Genomic DNA, 14,483 nt, shown 5'->3' with positions numbered 1-14,483 from the left:
TTTGATATCTCTATGAATAAATTTGTTTCACTGGTGGAGGTTTCAAAATTTCCCATTTCACAGACATGCCTGTTAGTTATTAAAAACTATAAATGATATTATTTTATAAGGCAAAATGTAATATTTGCTTATATTTTCTAAAGAGGTCCAACCAGAATACTTACTGATTTGAAACAGAATACTGTATTTGATTGCAAACTTCTGCTTATGCTGTAGTTATTTGTAATTGCTGCTATGAAGTTCCATGATTTAAAATGGTTTGAGATTATTTTAATAAAGTACAAACGAACCAAACATTAACAATGTGGAGGTAAACAGTGTTGTTGTTGACGGAGGAAGAGTAGTGACAGGGGATACAAACACATTACTGACTAAGTCATTATTCTTTGATATACTTTACTGCTTTCCATTGGTTGCAAATATTTATACTTTTCATCTCAAACACAAGAAAAACCTTTCATATACCTGTAATGCAGTTGTATTGGTAAAAAATCTACTCACCACTTGGTGGTGGGAGAACGCACATATCAAAGGTATTACACATGCAAGCTTTAGGTGTCATTGACTCCTTCTTCTGGCAGAAGGGTTGAAGCTGAAAGAATAGGGATGAAGGAAAAGGACTGATGAAGTTTAGGAAAATGGATAAAATTTCGAAAAGTCATCCAGAATTCTGGGTCAGAGAAAACTTACCGGATGGGATGGGAAGGAGAGACTGATTGTTGGGGACTGCACCAGATGAGATTTGAAAACCTGAGAACTTAAAGGTGGAAGATAGGGTCATTTGGAAGAAAGGGATTACTGCTAAAACATCATACACAAATTAATAAGAGTGAAAAGCTAAGTACATTGTATGTGATAGAGGTGGGAAGTGGATGCCAAAAAATAGACAGATGAGAAAATGAAAGGTGTAGAAAACAAAAACAGAGTGAAGAAAGGAATAGTTCCTGTGAAGTCATCACATCCAACCTTTGTACTACTGACCTCTTGAAAAAACGACTTAAGAGTACATCACATGTCACCCAGTATTATCCTGACCTTGAATGTATTAATCAGCTACTTCAACAAGGCCATGACTTTCTAAAATCATGCCCTGAAATTGGGTCCATTCTGTCTGAGATTTTGCCCACCTTACCTAGAATAGCTTTTCATCACCCTCCCAATCTCCGCAACATCCTTGTCAGACACTATGCTCCTTCTGGACTCATTTTCCTACCTTATGGCTCCTACTCCTGTGACCATCCCCTGCAAGACTTACCCCATGCATCCTCCTACCACCACATATACCAGCCTTGTAAGTGGCAAAAAATATACTGTCAAAAGGAGAGCCACCTGTGGAATGACATATGTCATACACCAGCTTTATGTACACACTGTTCGGACTTTTACATCATCATGACTAAGATCAAGTTATCAGTTAGGGTGAATGGACATAGTCAAAGAGTCCACACAATATCCTGTTGCAGAACATGCACTACAACGTGACAGTCATGACCTCAATGCCAGTTTCACTATACTTTCCATCCAGATTCTTCATCCAGACACCATTTCTCTGAACTCCACAGGTGACAACTGGCACTACATCATGTCCTTGGTCCTCACCACCCACGTGGCCTTAATTTATGTTAATTTTTCCAGTATCAGCATTTCTTCACAGTAACTTTCCTTTCTTCACTCTGTTTTAGTATTCTACACATTTCATTTTCTGACTTTTCCATTTTTCACTGACCCCATCCCACCTCTATCACATACAATGCCCTTAGTTTTTCGCTCTTGTTAACTTATGCACAATTATTTAGTAGTAATCTCATCTGGTGCAGTCCCCAACAATCAGTCTTTCCTTCTCATTCCATCCAGTAAGTCTCCCTTGACCCAGATTTCTGAGTGACTTTCCTGAACTCTACTACTTCTTCTAAAACTCACCAGTCCTTTTCTTTCACCTCTCTTTCTTCCCTTACAACATATCTGCCAAAAGAAGGAGCCACTGGCTCCAAAAGCTTACATTCATAATACCTTTTATAAGCTTGGTAAGCAGATTTTTGAATCTGTCCAATTACATTATATTTTCAAAAATTGATTATTTTTCTTGATATTTTATACAGGTGTGTAACATTGCTAATGAGGGTAACTTGAGTATATCATTTAAATATGACATACATTTCAAACCCCAGTCATGAAGCATTTAGCCTCAGATGGTAAATTAGTACAAACCATAGTTTCAACTATAAGTCACTAAGACATTTACAGAGTTCATAAAATAACAGAAAGCTACAGTAGTGGTAAAGACAAATCAATTGTCAATTTGTTCCTCAAACACAATCTCTCAAGAGCTTCATTCAACATGAAGGACTCTCATCAGTGATGAGAAACAAGTCAAAGAACATATCAATAGGAAGAAGCTGCTTTTGTATACTACATTAACTGTTTCTCAGTGATATGTCCCTTCACTTGTGCATAATTAGCAATTTGGTAAGCATCATCAAGTGACCACCCATTATGGAAGTTGCTTAGCAGATTACACATGATCTTAGAAAACATTCATTCTTACCATGCAGCGTAAAGCACACAACACCTGTGTATGAGAATAACAAGAACTTTGAACATTGGATACCGCAAAGGCATTGGAAAAATAGAAATAATGTTTCATTTTCCACTTGTTACTCAGTAGTTGTGAAAGCAGTAGTAAAATGCATTGTATTATTAACAAGATAGTTTTTAAAAGGTAATATGCTTCTTTTCAGGTTTACGCTGATGGTTACATCCCTCGTGAGCTAGAATTCACAGTTGTGGAACAGCATCCAACACTTCTCAATGTTACATTGCATCCTGCAAAGGTAGGTGATGGGCCAGTTGTTAATCTGCAAAGAAAAGGGTCTCCACGACCATTGCCCCCTTATCAAGGTGATACCCAAAGTGGTGTAGCAGTGGCAGCAGCTCCTGCTCCCCCAAGGCTACCAGGAAGTATAGTGACAACTGGAGGTGACAGGGGAGAACCAGATGATTTACGTCTTTCACCTTACTCATATTACAGCCCAGCTTCTTATGAAAATAAAGCTGGGGCAAATACCAACCAACATTTCGTTTACTACCATCCCATCACTTCTTTCCTGGTGTGTCTAGTGGCCTTAGCACATAATTTATCTTAGGCATATCATGGTTTCTTCAGTATTATGCTCAATATGCAGACAACTTTGCTGTATTGCAGCAATATGACATTGTGCATAAAATAAAATCAATAATTTTTCTATATAAAGGGTGGCCAAGGTGATGAGCTAGTAAGCTGATAATGTGGCAAAAGTTTAGACAGAAAGTTTTGTTAGTTCATCTGTTATCTGAGAAAGAATGCTTCCTGAAAACAGCCACTATCACCAAGTTACATACTAGGACTCATATGAAAATCAGAAGACCAAGCAACGAGACTGAATATTTACTTTCTAATTGTTCCGATGCCAATGGATCAATAAACAAATAAAAAGCTTAGGGTCACAGAAAAAGAATAAATAAACAGATAGCTGAAAAAATAAGAACACCAATAAAATAATTATATAAATTTAGACTGTAATAACTTATTAAGGTAAGAAGTAACTGAGGAAAAATGATGGCCGGAGAGAGATATGGCAGATAATGTTTACTAAATGTTACAACACAAATGAAGAAAAATGGATAAAGATCACTGAAAATGTGAAGGTTATGAAGGTTGCTGTGGGATGCTGCCAATCCCTTGCATTTCAAAAATAAAACAATAAAAATTAAAATAAAAAATAAGTTACCATCTGCAAAGGTGACACAATTTTGGCAGCAGAACTTTGATGTGACAGTAATCAGCGCTATGAATTATATCAAAGGCTGCTCACAACTAGTACACTGAATAGCTTCACACATTCATTTGCCATTCACATATTCACTTGCCATGTTACCAAAATAACATTTGTTATGCCATGTCTGTGGCTTACACAGTTCATCTCTAACATTCATCACAATAATCCATGCTGGGCTGGTCTCCTCATTGAGTAGTTACCTTTATCTTGCACTATGAAAAGATTCTTGTGTTGTAGTTGTAACTCTATATGATATATATGATACATTTTTGAAACAACAGCTTCAAGAGACACATAAAGTTATGTAACTCTTATTAGTGACATTATACCAACCATGAATTCACAAATAGAACTCATCCAAATTATATATCCAAAAATTCTGTTGGGAATATCCTCAAGGAATAGACAATGATCAGATTTTAAAAACATGAGGAGATAGAAATGAAGAAAAGGTAGAGAGAGAGAATATTTATTGGAATTATGTGCAGTATTTCATGAAAGCATCATACTTGATAGGTGAATCTGAAGCCTGGTTAAGTAAAATGAGTGCAAGAGTATGTAAATCATTAGTAAAACAAAGATCAGTAGGAAATCATATTAATTTCAGAATTTTGTGGGAAAGCAAGTGAACAGACAAATGCCATCTAGCTTGGAGAGTTAGATGTTTTTCTCAAGAGTAAAAAAAAAGGAGGAGAATGAAAAGCAGAATGAGATGAAAACGGTTTCATGAGAGATGTTTTACCTATTCAGCTTTCTCCTTCCAGTTTTTATCAAAGCATGAGTATGTCACTATGATTTTTTAAAATGTGTAGAACAAACATAATGACGAACTTGCTATAATGCAAGGTATATCACTCTTGTAAGCTCAACAACACATCAAACAACAGCAGAAACTGAGGTGGAACTTGGAACAATATACAATAATTAAAGATGAAAATGGATGAATGATTATATGGAAGAAATAGCAAAGGATGTAGGGCGAAGTGTATGTCATTTTGAAGATCAATTGAAAAAAATGCTCTCGAAGAGGACTCAAAATATTTTGAACACACAATAAGCAGACAAATTTCAGAAATATGGGTTTTTATGGAAATACCAAGAAATACCATATTTTCTCCATTCTTCAGTAAAACTTCAGTATATCCAAAGGCTTTATAGCATATGACTCTCATTTCTTTTCACAGTATGCTGAAGAATTTGGCTTGAGATAAACTACTAATTATAACCTCATTTTTTGTGTGAGTATACTGTTAATGTTGTGAAATACCTTCTCTGCAGAAACAATTATAGCACAAAACATATCTTTATGATGCTAGAACTATTCAAGCATCAATGAAATTAACTGAGAGTCTTCTCTGATTTTTACATGTAATGCTTGAGCATACTATCATCGTGGAGGTTTCTCAGCAAGAATGTTTTTATATGTCAGTTTCAGTTGGCACTCATATCATGGCCTGTTGTTGGTCACATGATCCTCCACTCACTCTGGATTTCAGCCACACTAAGTGTTTGATTATATTACTGTTCTGGCACAACTTAGTGTCTTTTAAAGCTTACTGTACTTACTTTCATTGGTAGATTTTGTTATCTCTTTCCTTATTATTCTTTCTTGTTGCATAACAAGGCAGACATAAAGAACAAGGAAGAAGAATGAGCTATTATCAAATAAAACCAAAATAGATAAAAAATAATGACAAAATTAGCTCTAACATAAAATTACTGCTTATTGTCCCTGTTTAAAGACAACAGCTAAGAAACATTTTGTAGTGATTAATGAATGGAAAAACTCATTTGGTCTCTATTTCTAAATAAAGCAGAGGCAAAAAATTAAAGAACATGACGACTGATACACATACAAAAAGCAATTAGGTGAAGTTAGATGAATTACAGAAAAAAGGAAGAAACAAATGAAGGACAAAGTAAGGAAAGCTTAGAATGAAATGTCTTGTTTGTAATGAAATTATAAGAGAAGAAGCTCAAGTTTGGAATTGATAAGGATAGACTATAAAATCAACCATGCTTTTTCTAAGAAACCACAGAAAATGTAAATGTAGCTGGGAGGACAGTGATTTGACTCCCACTCCTCCTGAATGTGAGTCCTGTGCTTCAAACACTGCCCCATTTCATTCCATCAGTAATAGAGAGAAGTGGGTCACAATGTTTGGGTTTATTGCTCCAGTTCCCCAAATATGTCTCTGCCATATCCATTATTTATTATCTACTCCATACACCTTGTAAATGTTTAATTCACTCTTAAACATGTTTGTTAACTTTTTCTTCTACCTCTGCTTTGATATAGCTGTCATTGCTGTGGTTTTCTCTGTTTCTTTCCTTCTCTGCAGGCTGTAAACAGCAGTGTATAATATATGACCTATTTTCAGAACAAAATATAAGGAAAGAATGTTAGTTAGCAGAGTAAGTAATTGATAAACCCTACTCTAGTGATTCACTAAGTAATGAGATCAGTGCTACATAGTTTATCATGGAAAATCAATAAGGTCAGTATAACATGAGATAATTTTTTAAGCACTACACTGATAATGCAGCTGTTGACAATGAATTTAATAGTTAGTTATATTGAATATTTAAAGATCTTTGTCTTAAATAAAGCTCATCAAAGATCTTGATCTTTTCGCTTCTTCATAGGACAGGTTTACAACTTCTTGACATCATAAGGGGACAATGATGCACTCAGATAATCTTACTCTTATTTTCCATCTTCTATAACTCCTTTCTTATATCTCAGGTCACATCATCCACCCATGTGCTTTATCTGTCTTTCTGGCTCCTTTGATTATGGAAAATCATAGCCTTGGCAGAAAATTTAATTAAGTGACTCTTCACTGGAATGCAATGGCAGTGTTGCCTAATATTAGCATTTTTTGTGATAATACTTTGGTGATACACTTATCCTCATAAAGAATGATTGTATGTCCTATACATCACATTGATTTTTGTTTCCAGCCTCTCTCTTTTTATTTTTTCCTACTTCAGACTCATTTCTACCCATGATAGTTAATACTTTGTAAAGTTGAGTGGGCTAATTTAGATGTATTCTTTAAAATGGAGTTTTAAACTTCAGTACTGCAATTTCATTCTGTCATGCAGTGTTTCCATATTGCATCTATTTTGTAGGTGACTTACTTTCCTTCTGCCTATCTCTACTCGTTTCTTTTTCTAGTTTTCTCCTGTAGTCAAATTATTGGCTAGTGATTTGTGGCTTCTGACAATTTTCTTTAATCTTTTTGCTTTAAAAATAGTTTTTATGTGCCCACTTACTACTCTTGCAGAGGTTATTTAGCTACTTATACAAGAGAGCTCATGGCTTATGTCAGTAGTCAAAGTTTTAATCACAAAGTGAAAAGGGTTATAGGGATACATATATACGTCTGGAATGTACCTGAAATTAAGTAACATGTTTGCGATATTTTACAGAATAGTTTGGGGCTCTCACAGCTGTATGTAGAAAATTATCTGCCAATGCTTCTTGCTCTCAGTAGTGGTGCTTTTACATTGGAAATATGTATTTTGAGAAGCAATCATAACTCTGTACCACAGAAAGTTTCAGAAGCAATACTTTAAATTAGTTTGTTTACATCAGATATGAGTTGGAGAGCAAAATTCAATGCATGGTCAGCGGAACTGAAATAAATGTAAAGTGGTTGCCTTTTAAATGAAGAAGTAATGCAAGATTAGTAAAAACATGAGTACTATTAATAAATCAGTAAAAATGAAGAAAATTCTTTGTCTTGGCAGCACACATCCTTATAAAATTAGTGAAGAAAAGTTCCTCATTGCTGGTCTACACATCACCATGTGTTACAGAGAGCTACTAATGAATCAGCGTGAGGAACTTTCTTTCACTAATTTTATAAGGATGTGTGCTGCCAAGACAAAGAATTTTCTCCATTTTTACTGATTTATTTATGGTACTCATAGCAATTACATGATTATATGGTGCCAACATCCTGCAAAATAATTTTAACTATGTATTAAGTTCACATAATTGATCTTGAGGAAAGCATCCCACATGTGCCTTCATTGCTGCATGATTGATTCATCTGCAAGTGATCTTTTACATGAACTCTGTCTTATATTAAAGTAGACCAATTGACTGCACTGTATTTTTTGAAGTGGTGGGTAAAATATTTTCATTAGATATTATTTTCGTGTAACATAAGGGCCATCACAGTCACAGTTGCTGTCTACATAGTGAGCAACATTTATTAAGTGTCCTGCCACTTATGAGAACTCAAATGCATATACTGCAGCCATATAGTCAAATGTGCACTACTGGTCCTGTAAGTCCCACCTTGTATTGAGACCACCACCACACTGTTGATTCACCCCTACATGCACTCAGGGCTCATGCAACACCAGCCCGGGCTGGTCCCGGGTAATACGCTAATTTTAAAATACTTCACAGCTAGTGAATGGTTGTCTTACCACAATTTTTGAACTGTTATATTTTTGTGAAACAAATTTAAGAAGAGATGCAGTAATTGTAAACTGAAATGTAGAATAAATGCCTTGTTGATAATTTTATGCTGGAATGCATGTAAAAATTAAAAATGGAAACTGTTTGTAATGGTGAAGGACAACAAAGTCAGAATTTTTAAATCTGGTATATTTATATCAAATTTGTAAATACTTTTGTTGAGCTTCTCCTTTTATGAAATAATGACAAAAAAATATTTAGAACACACAACCACTACATTTAAGTAGAGAATATACTGTAGATTAGTTGACTAGAAATTTATTTTATATCCAGTATGACGTGGAAGAAGACACAATTTAACAAAAAAAGATGATGAAAGAAAGCAATAAAAACATTTAATCAAATTCATAAAACACACACACACACACACACACACACACACACACACACACACAAAAGCACAAGCACAAATTACAGATAACTCACTGTGGGGGAAAAAACATTGAGCAATAGGATGGAGAAATTGGGAGAAAAACAACTACAATAGATACTCATTGTCAACATATTTAAGAATGAAAAAGAATGAAACAGTAGACACAATTACAGTCACCATTATGACATTTGATTAATGAGATGCACACTGCACTTGTACTATTCTAAAATTTGTGCCTGTTATGGTTAGCATTGAAATAACATACTTGTATATAACATTGCATTAACATAATATTTTAAAAATATGACAGATGTTATAGTTCCAATTCTTTCTCTCATAGAGGTTAATTTTGCAGAAATGACTAAATCTAATTTAGTATGTGTATTGCTTTATTTGAACTCATCACATTCTCTCCACTAAATTCTGGGATCAAAATGAGAGAAACATTCACGAATTTGGAGTTGTGATGATGCCTAGACATTAATTTTAACTTGAATATGTGAGTACGCTTTATTCTCAGAAGACTGACAACCTTTTTTCTGTAAAAATATAACTTAATGTGAGATCACAATGTTAATTTTTAATGTGATAGGGCAGGTAACTCAGATGGAACAACTTGTCTTTGGTACTACATTGTCATTTATTTAAATCATTATATTTTAATCTTACCAAAATTAAAAGAGTTCATGGTTTTTTTTTTTTTTTTTTTTTTTTTTTTTACATATCGTGAATAGTATGGAAGTGGTAATTGTAGAGATTACTGTAGATCTCAACTAGTTGTGCAGATCTGAATTTCATTAGCACAAAGATAGATTTGTTTGTACCATGCATAACAAAGGTGTATCTGTGTTGGCAAGGATATATTTTTATCAGATTGGTTGACAGCAAATATTCATTGCAGTACATGCATGTAATAGTTTGATTTGATTAGCCAATATTTAGAGTGGTACAGTAAAGATAGTTAAAAGGCAAGATGAAAGAAATGAAATACAAACTCCCTTGTGCAAGCTTTCAAAATTAGCAGTTTGCTTTTAGGTGTTAAAAGTCATATTTGAAAAGTAAGTGGGAGGAAGAGAGACATGACATTAAGTCCTCAATCAAAATTATTTTTCTTGGTGATAATAATGAGTAACCTCTATAGAACACTCTTTGTTCCATTCCCTTTCACCTTCATTTCCATGGAGGAAACTTCTCCATGACTAGTACACTTTTCACTTGTAGCATGAGATAAAAAATATTTTGTACAAGTATAAACACAAATGAAATACAAAGCAATATCAGTATTGTCACAGTATCAACAAAAATAAACATTTTTGCAAAATATAATCCATTGGATAGATAAAAAATGTACTCACCAAGTGGTGGGAGGAGAAGACACACAAAATGTATTACGTATGTAAACTTTTGGAGCCACCAGCTCCTTCTTCTGCCAGAAGGGTTGAAGAGGAAGAAAGAGGAGTGAAGTAGAAGGATTGGTGAATTTTAGTAAAATGGGTAGAATTTGGAAACATCATCCAGAACTCCCAGTCGGATGAGATCCAGGATTCTGGGTGACATTCTGAATTCTACCCCCCTTCCTTAACCACACCAGTCCTACTTCATCCCTCTTCCTTCTCCGTTAATCCTTATGCCAGAAGAAGGAGCCACTGACTCCAAAGAAGCTTGCATATGTAATAGCTTTTATAAGTTTGTTCTCCTGCTGCTACTTGATTACTACTACTATGCTACAACTCTGGAAAAAAATAAAATAAAATAAAACATGTTTCTATGAGTTTTTGAGTCTGTCAGCTCTTCCTCAAAAAAGTATGAAACGATGCAAATGTGTTCATATTTACTCAAGATAAAGAGTGCTCAGAAGTAGATGCTGCATTTTGAATAGTCAAAATATAGAACTATTAGTAATGAGATAAAGATATTCTACAATAACAAAGAAATTGTGTATGAAGGTAGCAACAGAAATAATATCATTCAGAATCAGAGTTTAAAATCCCACTACACACAGAATGGGTGACATTCATACAGTGACAAGAAACAGCAAAGAATAAGTTTCTTGCTAATTCAATAAATGATTTACTTGTCACCCTAGAGCTATGAGCAGTAGAATGGACATAAAGGCACTATGGAAGCTGTGTATCTACAGAGAGCCCATCCTCAGATGGTAATGTACATTCAGAAAATGTAAAATTCTGCATGTGGATTTGATTGTATCTGCAGCTTCAGTCTGTCACAAACTTCAAGTGTTATATTAACATCATTAAAACCTGAAGGTACTTACGATGAAACAGAAGGACAAATAATTGTTCTAACACAATGAGCAATGAGTGGGCTAAGAAGAAAATATAAGATCAAGAACCAACCAACAGCTTTTTAAATGAGAAAATGCTGTTGAAATGTCTCTGACAAATGAACATGAATCGCTAGCTAAAAGAAAGTCTTGTGTGTCATCACAAGAATGTGACATGCTATCCACCACCAAAATGATTTCCATCCACTCTAGTCCCTTATGGCTCAATTGTTACAGCTGTTACTGATATCCAATGCATCTCATTTAATGCTGACATTGATGTGTCCTCAGTTTTTCTCCTCCTTTCAAGCTGTTATACATTTCTCACACTTTATTTAATTTATCTTTCATGTACAATGTAAGAAAAAGGTAGATTGCTACTTACCATAAAGATGACACATTAGGTTGCAGACAGGCACAATTGAAAGACACTTACATATTATCTTTTGACCACAGCCTTCATCAGAAAAGGAAAGAGAAACACACACAATTCATTCATACAAGTAAGCACCTCATGCACACATGACTACCAACTCTGGAAGCTCGGACCAGAATCATTCTGGTAAGTAGCTATCTATCTTTTCCTTACGTTGTTGATATCCAACCTTGGGGTTTTGATTGTTTGTTTTATCTCTCATATGTTTATGTTAAACATTGTCCCCTCTACAAATTTGTGCTTATTTCCCTGTTCTGTATACACTGCTTGCTTTTTAAAATACTACTTGTGTTGGTTCATCCCCTCCTTCTCTCTCTCTCTCTCTCTCTCTCTCTCTCTCTCTCTGCCAATTTTTAATTTTATACATTGAACTGTTACACCCTTGTTTCTCATTTTACTGTAGTCCACTCATTTGTCTCTGCATTTTGTGGTCCAACACTAAACGATCAGCTAACCTGACTTTTATAAACTCTGTGCTAGTTAATTGCATAGTAGCCTACTGCTGTTGTTCTTATACTTCAAATAAGACACTGCCAAACTCAAAACATTTCTTCAATCCACATGGTCTAATCAGTGCACTTTATTATTGCTCAATTACTCCGGTCTGTGGTAATCTCTCCTCTTTGCAGTTAACATTTCTAAATGATTCAGTTTGGCAAACTATAATTGAATTTCACAACAAGGGTACCTTTTACCTATCTTTACTGTTTCTTCATGTTTCTACTTCCTTTCAAAGCAAAAATGCGGATTGGCACCACTTACCTGAAGCTGAGGGTGGCATATAGATACACATCACATCACAGGTATGTGATGTAGTAACTACCACAGTTTTTCCATGTTCATGCACTTAACACACAGACACCAAAACACTGTCTCTGTTTCACGTGAAAGTGTATAGTTAAAATGGAAAACAAGTGGTAGCTTGAAAGATAGTGACATGTCTGTGGTGTTGCATGTGTCTGTGTGCCACCCATCAATTAATTTCAGATGAGAGGTTGCCTTACCACCTTTTTGATAATTGTTTCCATTGTGGAATTTCTTTTGTTTTAATATTCTTTTTCTAATATGACAATGATATCTTCATGTTACTATGCATGTGACTTTTATGAAAACTTAAGAGAAGATGTACAAATGAACAGCTAAAATTTATTATGCAGTACATTCATTCACGGCATGCCTGTCTTTCTTTGCATTTACTCAGTACTATGAACTATCTCATGCAGTCAAAATATATACTTAGTTTCACATCTTGCATTGGATTACTTCAGAACTGCACAACACACTCTTTTTCATAGCATTACATGCAGTATAGTTCTGATGAAAATATAGTTGTATGTGATCTTCCTGTTGTACCAAATGAAAACTATAATACTCTGATCTTTTTCATTTCCAAAACCATTCAGGTATATAATTATATTTATTGTAATTTGTCTATATATAATGTAAGACTCCTTTTTATTACCATTTTAAATAAAAAATAATAATGAAATACTAATCGACTACTTTTATTACTCTCTTCCATTTATTGCTTTGTAAATACACAAAAACATTTAAGAAAATTACAAGATACAGTTCACTTTTTACTGTTCTTCTTTAGTACAGATGAAAAAATGAATTTTTCAACATTTTTCAGTTTACAGTAGTGAAGCATGACAGTGGAGTCAGTCCCTACTCTTTTATCGTCTTTAACTTCCTAAAGAATGTAACCTGTCATAATTTATGTGAAATTAAATTATACCAGTATGAGGAAGAATACTGGACTTAACCTGGTATTATATTTGAGACAGTACAAAATAGAAAAATTGCTAAGGAAGTGCTTTTGAAAAACAAATACAATAAACTGCTTAAAAATGTTTTTGCACCACCCCCAAGTCTGCAGACTTATGTGGGCTTAGAATATGGGGGAAAAAAGCTGTATGAAACTCAAACATAAAGGATATCTGTTCAAAAGTGCGCAGCTTTGCACATACATGAAATCAAAATATGCTGCAGAGTAATGACTTATACCATGTTGCTCAACCCTATGCGGTATAATACACTTGAATTCTTCTTGGCTTGCTCTCCACAACATTTGTTGTATCCGTATATGGGATAACAACAAATAACGGAAGGCATGAGTAATCAACAAGGTTTATTCCTCTACAAGTGAAGATACAGGGTTATTACAAATGATTGAAGCGATTTCACAGCTCTACAATAACTTTATTATTTGAGATATTTTCACAAAGCTTTGCACACACATACAAAAACTCAAAAGGTTTTTTTAGACATTCACAAATGTTCGATATGTGCCCCTTTAGTGATTCGGCAGACATCAAGCCGATAATCAAGTTCCTCCCACACTCGGTGCAGCATGTCCCCATCAATGAGTTCGAAAGCATCGTTGATGTGAGCTCGCAGTTCTGGCACGTTTCTTGGTAGAGGAGGTTTAAACACTGAATCTTTCACATAACCCCACAGAAAGAAATCGCATGGGGTTAAGTCGGGAGAGCATGGAGGCCATGACATGAATTGCTGATCATGATCTCCACCACGACTGATCCATCAGTTTTCTAATCTCCTGTTTAAGAAATGCCGAACATCATGATGGAAGTGCGGTGGAGCACCATCCTGTTGAAAGATGAAGTCGGCGCTGTCGTTCTCCAGTTGTGGCATGAGCCAATTTTCCAGCATGTCCAGATACACGTGTCCTGTAACGTTTTTTTCGCAGAAGAAAAAGGGGCCGTAAACTTTAAACCGTGAGATTGCACAAAACACGTTAACTTTTGGTGAATTGCAAATTTGCTGCACGAATGCGTGAGGATTCTCTACCGCCCAGATTCGCACATTGTGTCTGTTCACTTCACCATTAAGAAAAAATGTTGCTTCATCACTGAAAACAAGTTTCGCACTGAACGCATCCTCTTCCATGATCTGTTGCAACCGCGCCGAAAATTCAAAGCATTTGAGTTTGTCATTGGGTGTCAGGGCTTGTAGCAATTGTAAACAGTAAGGCTTCTGCTTTAGCCTTTTCCGTAAGATTTTCCAAACCGTCAGCTGTGGTGCGTTTACCTCCCTGCTTGCTTTATTCGTCGACT

At 35.0% G+C, this 14,483-nt stretch overlaps 1 protein-coding gene across 2 annotated transcripts in view; it reads left to right on the top strand.

Moving 5' to 3' along the window:
• The window catches only part of LOC126171596 (carboxypeptidase M), a 307,417-nt gene that overhangs the window by 273,491 nt on the left and 19,443 nt on the right, over positions 1–14,483 (top strand). For both annotated transcript variants that reach the window (XM_049920812.1, XM_049920813.1), the window contains exon 9: positions 2,739–2,831. In XM_049920812.1, coding sequence (XP_049776769.1) covers positions 2,739–2,831 — 93 coding nt within the window. The remainder of the gene's footprint in view (positions 1–2,738; positions 2,832–14,483) is intronic.

This window comes from Schistocerca cancellata, chromosome 1 (assembly GCF_023864275.1).
Source record: "Schistocerca cancellata isolate TAMUIC-IGC-003103 chromosome 1, iqSchCanc2.1, whole genome shotgun sequence".
Lineage (NCBI taxonomy): Eukaryota > Metazoa > Arthropoda > Insecta > Orthoptera > Acrididae > Schistocerca > Schistocerca cancellata.
Note: the sequence above shows the minus strand (reverse complement) of the source record. Positions and strands in the feature narration are given on the sequence as shown.